This window comes from Pomacea canaliculata, linkage group LG2, assembly GCF_003073045.1.
Source record: "Pomacea canaliculata isolate SZHN2017 linkage group LG2, ASM307304v1, whole genome shotgun sequence".
Taxonomy (NCBI): Eukaryota; Metazoa; Mollusca; class Gastropoda; order Architaenioglossa; family Ampullariidae; genus Pomacea; species Pomacea canaliculata.
This window is the reverse complement of record NC_037591.1, coordinates 12,576,493-12,589,125: the sequence shown is the minus strand read 5'-3', so window position 1 is coordinate 12,589,125 and position 12,633 is coordinate 12,576,493. Positions and strand designations below refer to the sequence as shown.

The following is a 12,633-nucleotide window of genomic DNA, read 5'->3' as shown; positions in this document are numbered from 1 at the left end:
GCTGCTCAAAGAATGTATAAAGGTGTTTTGCAGAATCAATCTTTATTTGGGTTCATTTTAATGAAAGGATTAAAATGAAAATAAATCAAGAACATGAAATTCACGAGTGCCTCATAATCATGGCAAAACTGGAGAAGCACAGAGTTCGAGTTCTATAAGCAGAAGCATCCAGACACATGACACTGATGGAATCAAGGACAGCATATAGAAACATTCAAAAAATTGTAAAACTTTCAAGCATAGCTCTGGCTTTTACGCACTGGATATGGAAATTTAAAAGATCTAGTAAAAGCTTAAAACGTTTTGTGATGTTTTCAAATCTTACAGGCTGACAGCCACAATGTCCTCCCATGTGGACAGCTTAATGCAGGAGGTCATGGTGACCTTAGCATGCAGACTAGCTGACAGGCTGTATTTCACATCAGCAGATCTGTCAGCTGTTTAACACTTTGTACTTCACATCAGGTCTGTTGACTGGCTTACATATTGTACTCCACATCACTCAAGCGGCGTACAATTAGAACGCCATCTCTCACACTCACCAGCACCTGTACAAGATTAATAACAATGTCTCATGCAGGTTACTTCCTCAGCTGGCTGGCTTTTTACCACCCACCTGTATGTGTGTGGAGGCATATGAGTGCATCCAACTGTAATGTATGTGCTGATGCACATGCAGTGTGTGCATATGTGTGTGAGAGAGTGCGCATGTGTCTAGAGGTCAATTGGTGTTAAGCAATTATTGTAGAGATAGACAAGCTTATGATGAAAGAAGTCTAAGGTGATAAAATACACATAGACTAGTTATGTGTTAAATAGTCTTACGAATCTTACAAGTGAACTAAGCATGCAAGAGATTGTTGTCAAATAACGACTGATGCTGAAATGCATGCACAAGAATGCTGTCAACTTACTGGACACCACCACCACCCTTCTCACAAGAGAATCTACCAAAAAAAAACCCCAATTCTCTTACTTTGTGGAGCCCTTGGTTTTCTTGCACATACTTGAAGATGGGCCACAACCTCTCCGGCTGCTGCGGGCCTCCGCTCTTGTCGTACAGATGACCATAGTGGTAAGCATTATCAATGACAACAGTGCCTCTCTTAGCCAGCAGACCCTCTTCAAAGGCGATCTACAGAAATGGCTCACCTGCTTTCATTGATCTTGACCACACATTGATGTAAGTTCAATCAACAGACTTTATTTTAAAATAATATAACTGAAAAGAGAGGGCGTCAGCAACAAGCATCTCTTAAGGGCAAAGTAATCCTTGACATCACATCTTTTAATGATGGACAAAGGGATGACCTGGATGTTCAGGGTTATTGGCGGTCAAAAAATATGAGAACAGTGATCCCAAAGATAAACATCTTGCAAATCAGTTAATTAGCTTATTATTTCTCTTAAAATGTTGGCTGCATTAAGAGAGACCAATCTGATGATTTTTCTTTGGCTGTGCTTTTTCTATACATACCTTTACTTGGGTAACATCTTGGTCAGCATCAAGGAAAATAAAGTCAAACTTCTGACCATTGGCTAGGAATTCTCGCATCGTTTCAACAGCAGGACCTGGAAACAGATTTATTGATGTCATCTTGAGATTCTGATGTTATCATGACGAATAAATAATATTTATTCATTTAGTATCAGAAATTACTTTAAAAAAAATAGAAACACCAAGGAAAGAGAAAACAAATGATGAACTGGGTTGGTTTTGTAACAAAGAGAAACAGAAGTACCTATTTTTATCTGAATCTTTTTCCCATGTGGTGAATTGGCGAAGGTCTTCTCATTCAACTCCCGCAGAAAATCCTGAGTGTCGCAGGTGACTAAAACACCATCTGGTGGCAATGCCTCTGCCATGGCCAAGGCACTGTAGCCAGTGAACATGCCCACTTCCAGCACTCGACGTGCTCCCTGGATGCTGACTAAGGTTTTAAGGAACTGTGCTGCGGAAGAAAATATGGTAGTTTGTAAGGAGTGATCGAAGGTCTTTGGCAATAATACGAAGGTTGAAGGCAATGTGATGGAATACTGCCAACAGTAAGAATAGCGATGAGACTTGAAATATGTTCTTCCTTTATTACTCAATGAACAAGAAGTACAAACACAAATAACCATGTACTGTGATACTGTACATCCCCCCGTCACTCCCATCCAGCCAATAAGTGGGCTTAGTTTTCTTTCTATCCTTTTCCCTTTCTCTTTTCTCACCTCCCTCTCCTCCAACTTTATTTCTTTGTGTGTGTATTTGTAGAATGACCAACAGACACACATAATATACACACAATGGATGACCTCTATCCACACCCACTCATGTTTTGGTATGAATGTAGTCATTTAAAAAAGAATAATTTTTGGGAGGTCAATTTTGATTTTAAAAAAATAGGCAAATGGTGAGAGAAGAAATCATTTTCATAACAGAATAAGAAATTCTGAAGCAAAACAGTAGAACTGCACAATTTTATAAGATACCTTCAGTGTTCCCACACATCATCCCGGGACTGTACCCAGGCATCCACTTGTACGAATAGGTTAGTTCTTCAATCTGATTACAGGTGGCACTTGCTGGTGAGGTAATGTGATGGGTGTATCTCTCACGTTCGTCGCCATACTTAAGTACACTAAGCAGGCCTTGTCGTATTTCCTCCACGGATGTCGAGGCTGTGGCATCTTTGTACACTATTTTAGCCCGGAGCATTTGCGCATCTTTAAGAAGGAGTTTTGAGATATCCGTGGCTGGCAGTTTACTCATTTTGTGACTTTAGGCCTAATCTAAAAGAAGGAAGCGATCAAAAGGCAATGAAAAAGTGTACTGATCTGTGGTAGATACTCGTAGTCATATGACTGTTGCTTTTGTGCCTTCTGCTGTGTCATATTGAGACTTCTAAACAGGGGGGCCACATCCAGAAAAGAACTGCATGAGTATTCCAGAGATAAGATCTGAACCAGCGTCACTTCCCCTAAGCTTAACCCCAAACAATCCTTATCCCTTTAAAAATATTCAATCTATGACCATTCTTTTTTCTAAGGCCTTACACAGAGTGTGTGTGGAAATTGTAAACAATTCAAGATGGGCCAATAGTTTAGGGCAGGGGTGGGCAAAGTTTTTTTTTTCCATGGGCCTGTCTCAAAATTCTGTACTATGTGACGGGTTGGTAACATTACCCCCCAAAAAAAACAACCCCATGCCAAGTGACTACACAACAAACCTAGTGCAAACAGGATGGAAAAGATGTGTAACAGTGGTATTCATATTGAATTTAATGTGAAAAAATGAATGTTTGAATTAGCTCACAACTTTAAAACCAGCCTTTCCTTCGAAGGCAGTCGCCGCCGCATATGTTCTCTCAATGTTCTATCAGACATGTCAGCCACTAGTTTTGTAGTTTGTGTTAGAATGTTACGGACTTCTTATTTATAACGCCAATAATTTAATTAAAATCAAATTAACATAGGTTAAATAAAAATGAAAATAAGAACACCTCACTTTTCTGACGGGCAAGTCCAAAGACATACGTATTTTTTCCCACCCCAGTCCTATGCTCAAACTTGATACAGATCGAGATACTGTATGTCTAGGTATACATATTTCTGAACACAGACATGCAGGCATCGGGTAAGATCCCACCGAACAGAGGGAAGTGAAACTGAGCAGATTGGAAAATGGCATTGAGTTGTGTGCCGTTAATGAACTATCTTTCACTGGCGTGTTCGTATTTTGGGGAGCAAACTTCATGCTGATGTCGCGTACGTGTGGCTTGCTGCAGAGGTGGTCGAGGTGCGGGGGCGGAAAGGGTGCCCGGCGGTTAGATATTTATTCTGTGCTGGGGGAGAGGGCTGGAAGGTCGTGAATCTTTCGACGGAGACCATTTAGTAGGTTTTTAGTAGTATTTAGACCATTAAGGCAGATGTGGGTATTGCGTAGTCGAATACACTTGTGAGGAGGTCTGCGTGAAGGTTGGGGGGGGGGGGGGAAGTTAGGTGTTCAACTTTGTTGTTCTGCGAGGTTAATATGATTTTGAAGATGATGTTGCGCTGTTAGAGGCTAGGATGGAGTGTGTTGGATAGATTGCTGTGTGTAAGGCATTGCGTCAATCGTAGCAGACGACGCTGGAACTTTTAATTTGTATGGGACGCACTTGATGGGTTAATTAGCGGTAACACGGGAGACGGGGGAGTCAGTCTGGCTCATGGCCGGAGGACTTTGTACTATATTGTGCATTGCTTTTTTGTTTTTAGGCTCAGATTGTGTGCGTGCCTGTGAGAGCAAGTTCGGCAACGCCATATCGCGTTACGCGACAGCTGACATGCAGTTCACATTTTTGCCTCCTCTGTCGGAGCGACTATACTCCCCCTTTTGGCCTCCTTCCCAGCTGGTTCCTACGCAACTGTCTATAATGAACTGGAGTATGTTTAAATCTTAGTTTTTAAAAATAAAAGAATCTGAGACCCTGCAGGCTTTGCCATGGAAAATAAATATGAATGGGACCCTTGCTCTTTCGGCTTCCCCTGCTATAGGGCCCCGCGTTGTTTTAATTTTTCCTCCCATGTACACATCCGCACTTAGTCGACACTGGCGTCCGCAAAAACCTGTGCGCAAAAGTGTGTTATCTTCGGTGCGTCGTTCAGCCTCGTAATGTCTACTTCTAGTTAATGATAACTAAGAGGAGAGAAAAGGGATTTCAAGGTACGAGAGTCACTTGACAACAGACCACACACGGAGAAGGTTCGTTTCCCGCACTCAAAATAAGGGCAAAATGAAGGGAAAAGAGAAAGTTTGAGATGTGTGAGCCACTTGTCAGCAGATGGAAACACATATAAACGAAGCAGTGGTACTTTCTCCTGCACTAAAAATATGGTAAACTATTGCAGTTTGCCCGCCATTTATACACACACACAAACTTGGGTACTACGTCATCCGTTTCAGGGTAACTCGTCTCGATTGCGCGGTTGGCATTAGGGAAGGAAGGAAGTTTGGAGCGGTGGAGGGTACAAAGCACTTTACTAACCCAGAGAAGTGCTTCGCTACACTAGCAATCACACAGTGTTTTGAAACAAGCACATGCGGGTAGACTAAGGTAAACTCACAAGAGACACGCGCAGGACTAAGTGTGTGACGTGTACACAACATACACCAGCGTACTACAGGCAAGGCGGAGAAAGTCTGTACTCACTGCGCTCCACGAGTCGACGATCGAGTGACTAAGCAGATGTCTGTTCACAGACGGGTCCAGCCGCACACAGCACGCGACGCACATCCCATGCGAAAGAAATCGGTAACAGCCGAGGTCAGAATATGGGATCACATTCAGAACCCCGCAGCACAAAAAACTACATATCCATGGACGTGTATAGGTGGACCGTGGACTGCTGTCTGTCTACCAAGACCAACGCTTAGGCTCGTGGGAAGTGATCCGTTGTTAGTCTCGGTGAGCCTAACCAATGAATGTGACTAAACCGGAAGCTTTGTAGTATCATGCCTTGTTTTAGTAGTTTACTTGATTAAAAAAAAAAAAAAAAAAATCGTCTGCCAGCAGTCCCCTAATACGAGTTCGTGCTTTATCCGCCATGACGAAGCATTATTGACTTCCGGTACAGATAGAGAGCCCCTCTCATTACCGGTGTCTTCATGATGCAACGCACCCGGGTATCTGTCGAGATTTCTGTGTTCCTTTGTACCCTGTTACTCTCAAATCGACTTTTAAAGTAGCTTCCCAGAAGTGTTATAAAAGGTTCTATTAATTTAGTATTTTTCTAAAGTTATGACTGGAATGTTCTATTAATTTAGTATTTTTCTAAAGTTATGACTAAAATGGCATGATATTTGTCGTCATGCGAAAGTTGTAATGCTAAGTTCATCATATTGATTTGAGTGATAAATATGATCATAATCCTTAAATATATATATATGCGACACCAAGGTTACAGCTCTACTCCTAGTTACACCATGACACCGTTCACTGTCCCTACCCTTTTCATATTCCTGTGTACTTTTCATTCTTTTTCGTGAAGGTGGGAGGGGGGCGAAAGCTGGCTCTCAAGAGTTGCATTATCACGATTCTCTCCTGCTTTTTTGCATATCTTATTAAACCCTTTTTCTTCTTTTTCCCACGATGGTGGCTTTTTCGTGCATTGACCAGCATGTAACATTGAATTTGTTGATAGCATCGATTAATAGGGTGGTGTCATCCAAATTTGCTAGGTCTTTACAGAACAAATAATTGCTTTTCTTGAATCCCACATAACCGTTGAAATTCGATGTTACATTTAATTACATTATTAGACATTCATCTGGTCAGACGCTAGCATTGACATTTCTCTTCTCCTGGTGACTTTTTATCTATGAAGTTGTCCATTATTCAACAGTTTCTTTAATGATAGTGCTTGCTATAGAGACTCGTGTGCGTTGATCCATCTCGATCACAATGAGCACTAAAACAGCTTGCGCTTGTCAGTCAGTTCAGCCGTCCGTTGACCGGCACCTGTCGTTCGGAGGATCACGTGGGTAGACGCGGCAGCTGACAGGGCCGCCACTCTTGTCTATTAATTGTGGACGATAGTCAGCAGGTCCTGTACAAGACGACCAGTCCAGTCTTTAACGTTCGCAACCCAGTTCTTCATCTGACCACCGCGGCCTCCACTACCCTCTAAGGTGCCTTGAGGTTTAGCTATTGTTTATCAGATGCAGGTGTATGAAGACAAATCAAAACACACCGGAGTTGACTCCGCCGTGGCTTGACTTGGAGCTTCTGTTATCCTGAAGATGGTTTCAGTTTTAGAGACACCAAATGCTCACAAGGTTTATTTTCACAAATTTTTACTGGATTTTCTTCGATGAAACAATTGTAAGATATTGATGTCAGAGCAACAGGACCTTCTCGACTAAATAGAATAAACAAGTGCCCTGTTGTATCAGATAAGGAGATGGAAGAAAAAGAGATGCATACCACTACAGATTTGATTCGAGGAATGAAATTTTGCCTGTCATCTGGAATGACAACAGCTGTGTAAGACTGCTATCCAACCGTGAAACCATCAAGCCATCAAACCATCAACCATGTGAAGCGATGGAGCAGGACAGAGAAGAAAGATGTTTAAGTCCTCCAACCCAAACTGAGCACAAAGTATAACAAGCATATGAAGGGAGTGTACAAAGTAGACTGGAACATCCAAAAATGCAGAATTAGAATACGGGGGGGGGGGGGGGGGAAGTGGTGCTTTCCTTTACTTATCAATGCTATTGATATGGCATTAGTGAACGCCCACGGTGTCTATTGTTTCGCAAATGGTACAATCCACCGTCTGGATTACAGAAGGAGGGTTGCAAGAGCGTATCTTTCAATACCTTCACCACTGTCTGATTCCAAAAATCATCAATGCATCACATCCCAACTGACATCAGGACATCCAGATTTCATTGTATCCAACGCACAGAAATAAGCAAACAGAGAAAATGTGCAGAAAGTAAGAAAAATGCAAGAAAACAATGCTCTTAATGTTGTGGGACTACATGTAGATTGCTTTGAGGAATGGCATGAAAAATAGATGGTATGTGCTATGATCCCCATTTGGGGATCGGACTAAAATTTGAAATCACAGACAAAATGCTGATGATTTAATTGAAAATAGTTGTTTTTCTTACTACCAGCACTTGAATGATTAGGAATGAAGTAAAAACTTTAAAGAAACAAAATGGCAGTTAATGGGTTGAACAAGGAAACTTAGTCTATATCAAGGACTGACAAAAATACCGCGTGCATATAGTAAGTCGAGAGAGAGTACCTTTCCTCTTTTCTGGGCTGCCAATGTCTCTGTAACAAGTAGAATATCTCGGTATTTACAAAGGCGACCCAGTATATATTGAGGAACACGAGAAAATTTTAAATTACTAGGAAAACAAGCCAAAAATAAATTAAAAAAAACCAGACATGGGTCCTGAAGCAGTATATGCCCGACCTTCACTTCTATTTTTTAAAGCAGAACCGAATGCCAAGGCAGTACAAACAAGGTTCGAGGATCTGTGCAAAGTTTTTCTTGAAGGCGGGAGAGTGGGCGGCATACAGCACAGGGTTAACGCAAGGCCTCATCCAGGAGACCAACTCTATGAGGCGAAACGTAGTGTCCATCACGCATTCGTCGCACGCCGCTTTGACGAGCTTGGTCAGGCGGTGTGGCACCCAGAAGACCACCATTGCCAGCTGTATCGCGATCAAGACTTTAGCCGCATGATTCTTCTTCAAAACCAACGTGGGGCGAGGCTCCTGTTTATCCTGCTGGCTCTTCTCTCGGAACCGAAAGTACGGCAAGAGGGACTGCCGATGGAAAGTGCGCAAGGAGCCTTGTGAAGCACTCCTGGTCCGCATTATCTTCCCAAGCGAAGGCATACTCACCTTGTTCGCTCCCGTAGCCTTTTCGCTTTCTGAAGTATCGCTCGAGAGAGGTGACCACTGGACCAAAACTGGCCGCCCACTGTCGGTCGGCATGGATTCAGTAAACTCACACATTGAGGTTTGAGGCGCAAGCGAGACATTCTCTTGACCTTGACACGTTTGCGTAGTTTGATCGCGAGTACCGGGCTTAGTTTTGGACTCCAGTGCAGTCGTCGTCGATGAAGGTCTTTCGGTGTTCGAGGAAGATGCGCTTTCTCCATGCCTCTTTGATAGGGAGGAAAGCGTGGTGGGGAAGATTTTGGTGGTCGGAGCCTCTAGGTGGCTTGGGAGTGAGACGACCAACCCTTTACTTCCCGATCTTGATTTCTTCACGTATATGGGCACTGTCGTCGTCGACAGTTTTCGTTTGTAAGTGGTCGGGCTGATCGACGACCTGACGGCCATCTGCTGCTTCCGAATGGCCAAGTAGATGCGAGTGTTGATGAAAGTGATAAAAAAGAAAGGCACAAGGAAGTCAAGGATGAATAAAGTGATCTCTATGGGAAGGCTGAACACAAAGGCTATGTCACAGACGTTGTTATTGCCTTGTGACAGTAACAGCCAAGGGCCGTTCAGGAGTAAGGAAGCGCACGCGCAATTAAAGATCTTGGATTTTGCTCGCTGAGACGTCTCTCGTTGGGTGCTGTAGTACGTGCCTTCTTCCAGCAGCTCCATGCGGTCCATACATAACAGTATCACCAGGAAGGTGGACATGTCCTCCAAAAAGTTCTCCACCAAATAGAAGATCTGGAGACAAACAGTGCATCTGTGTGGATTTCGTAACCATGGTGTGCACAAGTTTGGACATGCTGTTTAGGGGTATGGCCAAAGTGCCATTCACTCACTTATGCTTTGTGCACGGAGGGGTACATGTTTAGATTATGGGAAATATTATCTTGTACTTAAAAACTAAATAATTTAAAGAAAACGCAAACTTGAGCGCTCGGAAAAAGGTTGCATGTCTGCTGTCTGCGTCTTCTCTTTTGGTGACCGTCTTACTTATTTTCTACTTGTATGTTCATTTTTCCCAGTCCTACAAACATTAATCATGAAGAGTTGTGCGTGTGATGTAGCATTATACCTTACAAACTGTGGTGTTGAAAATCCATTGGTTGTAATAGGTATGCAAAGGCATTATTACTAGTCCCATCGTGAAGTCACAAGCAGCCAAGTGTACTATGTAGATGTAATGTTTTCGTACTCTGCGGTCCCGCCTGCGATACAGAAAACGTGAATCGTCTGCAATTCATCTAGTCAACCATACATCTCTCATTTTCTCAGTTCAGAAACGAGCGCGCGACTGCAAGTCCGACCCGTGGATATCAGATGGTTAGTGGACAGACTGTGGGGCAGGTAGACAGACCGAAAGAGGGACAGTGGAAGGCTTCTTCTCTGAAGTAGATACAAGTGAAAATATGTGTGAGTTAAATGTTACTTTTATTTCTAGATGTTGTTATGTGACATAGGTGTTGTTATGTCACATAGGTGACTAGGCACTGTAGGGAAAGGGGAATATGGGGAAAGGTATGAAAGGGATCAAGCAAGAAGGGAATTTAGGGGATGTGTTCTTGCTGTCAGCTTCACGTAATTTTGCTCTTAATATAGTTTTCTAAAGTTTTCATAATAATAATATTAATCATCATCATCAATCAATCATCATCATCATTTGTTATTTCATTTCAGAAACCAACAAACCAGTAGGAGATGATCACAAGGAAATTTCCAAAGACGGCAACCACTGCAGCGATCCACGACAAGACGACTATGGCTGCCATCAAAGTCTGACGTGGGGACACTGGTCAGAGGTCCTCTTCCCTCTGCCAGGATGGCTCTCTTTTCTTCCTAGGAAAGGTCATGGAACTCACCGGCAGCAAGAACAAAATGTCAGAGCGCTTCAGTATAGTACACAAAATGTCACAAAATGTTTGTTCCAATGACTTATAAGCTACTATTTCCAGCTTTCATTAGAAATCAGTAAATCTCCGCTCTTTGGTATTCTCTGGACACGCTGAGATGGTCAGTAAGCGATTGTTACAGAGTGCGGTTTAATATACCCAATGTTCCTTAGACCTGACCAATCTTTGTATAGACAAGTGTGCAGCTTGAGCATAACATGTTCATAGGTTGATGAATAAAAATAAAAGGGATTGAGTTTCACCAGTTGCGGCTAAAAAACAGCAACTGCCGTTATTTCAAGCGTTATCTAACGTGTTGAATATTTGAGCAAGTGTTTTTCAGACTGAATATCAGAGCAAGTTAGAAATATGCTAGCACAAGCACGACTATTAGATTATTCATCGACTAATGCTTCAAGAGTTTTTACTAAATGATTTCTAGTTGTGGGGTTGTGTTTTTATCTTTGGGGGAAGAGGGTGTCAGAAAATAGAGCCAAGCTTACTAAATGTGATATCGGAGTGATGCAGCAATATAGTTTAGGATACAAACCATGCAGACGGAGGTTCCTAGTTTGTGCTCCTGCAAATTCGAAAAATTTCGAAATGCAAACTTTTCTTGAGACGAAAATCTACCGTTGAAGTACTTCTTTACAGAAATTTATGAGAGCATTTATGGCTTTATCTGTTAGTGACCCAGCTTGACCGCCTGCTTCTTTTTTTTTTAGCTTTGTTCCTTTGAGATATGATTTTGCTCTGGAGTCTTGGCAGTAACACCTTGCTGTTTTTAGAACTGAGAACTGAAGTTACTTGGAGACATAATAAAATATCTGATGATACTGAGAGTTCCCGTACAAAGTCTTTAGAAATAGTCACTTTTGTTTGCTTCATTTTATAGTGTAATCAACCATAAAGAAAAGGTGAGCGTGTGAAGTATATCTCCTCAAGTAATTTGTACTTTAAGTTTCTCACCTGCAACTGCGGGGGAAAGTAGACAGCTCTGTATGCACGGGCTGAACACAGATGTCGGTATACGACTTGCGCTTCCTGGTATGCAAACATTGTTTCGTCCCGAGGACTTGTTAGGAATTGTTGTATCCTTACTTCCGATTTCAAGTGTCGTTCCGCTGGGAAGTGAGAAATCTACAGAATAAGGACTAGCAGAGTTCTTTAGCAATGGCGGACAGCGTGGTGACGTCAATTGTATGGTTACGTAATCTTTCCACAGGAAATGCGTCATCAGAATAAAGGTCTCAGAAAAATACCTTATAAGGACATGGACACACCCACAAACACACACACATGCAAGTCCCCTCACACATACATGCACCCTCCCACACATACATTTTCCCCTCCGTGATCAATAAAGAAGACGGAATTGCTTTGCATAAGCAGTCATTATTTAAAGAAAGAAGCGTTAAAGTTATAACTGAACAATGCTATTGTCGAGCACGGTGATTGTTATTGGTATTCTCTCCGATTGTTGCTGTGAACAACAATAAAACCTTCGCTAAAACGTTTAGCCTACTTTAGCGGTCCAAAGTAATTTTCTATTAACCTTTATTTTACACTCCACCTTGAATCGCTTGTGATAAAATAGTAGATAAAAAGGAAAGCTTTTCAATCGCAATATGTAGACGTCTGTGACGAACCAGTCAGCTCTCTTTGCCTCTCTTGACGACCAATACAGAAAGTGTAAGGAACTGGGACGATTCATCTTTATACAACTCGCACATTATAACTTTCAGTGTCAGTTCAACTGCCACTTTCTTTGAAACAGTTTGCAGCAAAAACTGTCTCAGTCTATAATCAGAATAAACTGCCTCTGGTAAAGGGGTATGTCCCAATCAGAAATAAAAAAAATAATTGAATAGGTAAGCGCATTTAAAAAAATAAAACGACGGATCATTATTTTAGAACTCTTATTACCTAAGGGTAGAGTAAACATAAGAGGGCTGCTGTACTGACCACCGTTTATTTCAGAAGGAAACGGGGAACAATTACAATGCACCAGATTAGGCAGGTGTATGTAAAATATATTCATGAGTACAATAAGTGTATTTATATCAACTGTCAGTGAAAGTTTGATAATCACATGCTGTAGGAATATCACACCACGCCTCCACTCATCTGTTTTCAGCTATTTCTGCTTGAAAGTGTGTCTGGAAAGGTGAAGTTTTTGGTAAAAGGCATTGAAAAGATTATATCCGAGATATACGAGACAGTGATAGTACATAACTCTAACTTAAAACTTTGTTAAAAGGAATTAAAAACATCATAAATAATCATAAACACAGGATCCACTG

At 41.9% G+C, this 12,633-nt stretch overlaps 2 protein-coding genes across 10 annotated transcripts; both read right to left on the bottom strand.

Annotated features, from left to right (window-relative positions):
• Positions 1-25: 25 nt before the first annotated feature.
• LOC112557214 (O-methyltransferase MdmC-like) lies at positions 26-5,425 on the bottom strand. 2 transcript variants are annotated; one of them, XM_025226935.1, is made up of 6 exons: positions 5,181-5,425; positions 2,479-2,778; positions 1,743-1,952; positions 1,478-1,572; positions 977-1,135; positions 26-548 (listed from the first exon to the last, which is right to left on the bottom strand). In XM_025226935.1, the coding sequence occupies exons 2-6, from the start codon at positions 2,756-2,758 to the stop codon at positions 480-482; spliced, it is 813 nt and encodes a 270-aa protein (XP_025082720.1). In that variant the 5' UTR covers positions 2,759-2,778; positions 5,181-5,425; the 3' UTR covers positions 26-479. The 2 variants fall into 2 exon arrangements, with proteins under 2 accessions (XP_025082720.1, XP_025082721.1); XM_025226936.1 differs by lacking the exon at positions 2,479-2,778 and having other exon boundaries at positions 5,181-5,422.
• A 2,509-nt stretch (positions 5,426-7,934) lies between these two features.
• On the bottom strand, positions 7,935-11,671 carry LOC112557212 (muscarinic acetylcholine receptor M3-like). 8 transcript variants are annotated; one of them, XM_025226928.1, is made up of 5 exons: positions 11,300-11,671; positions 10,834-10,910; positions 10,131-10,277; positions 9,517-9,649; positions 7,935-9,182 (listed from the first exon to the last, which is right to left on the bottom strand). In XM_025226928.1, the coding sequence occupies exons 3-5, from the start codon at positions 10,208-10,210 to the stop codon at positions 7,971-7,973; spliced, it is 1,425 nt and encodes a 474-aa protein (XP_025082713.1). In that variant the 5' UTR covers positions 10,211-10,277; positions 10,834-10,910; positions 11,300-11,671; the 3' UTR covers positions 7,935-7,970. The 8 variants fall into 8 exon arrangements, with proteins under 8 accessions (XP_025082713.1, XP_025082715.1, XP_025082714.1 ...); XM_025226930.1 differs by having other exon boundaries at positions 10,881-10,910; XM_025226929.1 differs by having other exon boundaries at positions 10,131-10,273; positions 10,881-10,910.
• Between the last annotated feature and the right edge of the window lie 962 nt (positions 11,672-12,633).

What these genes read in the sequence shown, in the direction of transcription:
- LOC112557214 (XM_025226935.1), bottom strand. Translation starts at nt 2,758, where the DNA reads ATGAGTAAACTGCCAGCCACGGATATCTCAAAACTCCTTCTTAAAGAT. An exon ending in AAGATGTTACCCAAGTAAAG is followed by an intron (nt 1,136 to 1,477) that starts GTATGTATAGAA and finishes CCATTTCTGTAG; the next exon opens with ATCGCCTTTGAAGAGGGTCT. An exon ending in AAAACCAAGGGCTCCACAAA is followed by an intron (nt 549 to 976) that starts GTAAGAGAATTG and finishes AATCTTGTACAG; the next exon opens with GTGCTGGTGAGTGTGAGAGA.
- LOC112557212 (XM_025226926.1), bottom strand. Translation starts at nt 10,210, where the DNA reads ATGGCAGCCATAGTCGTCTTGTCGTGGATCGCTGCAGTGGTTGCCGTC. An exon ending in CTTGTGATCATCTCCTACTG is followed by an intron (nt 9,650 to 10,130) that starts GTTTGTTGGTTT and finishes TCTGTATCGCAG; the next exon opens with GCGGGACCGCAGAGTACGAA. An exon ending in TCAACACCACAGTTTGTAAG is followed by an intron (nt 9,183 to 9,516) that starts GTATAATGCTAC and finishes GTTTGTCTCCAG; the next exon opens with ATCTTCTATTTGGTGGAGAA.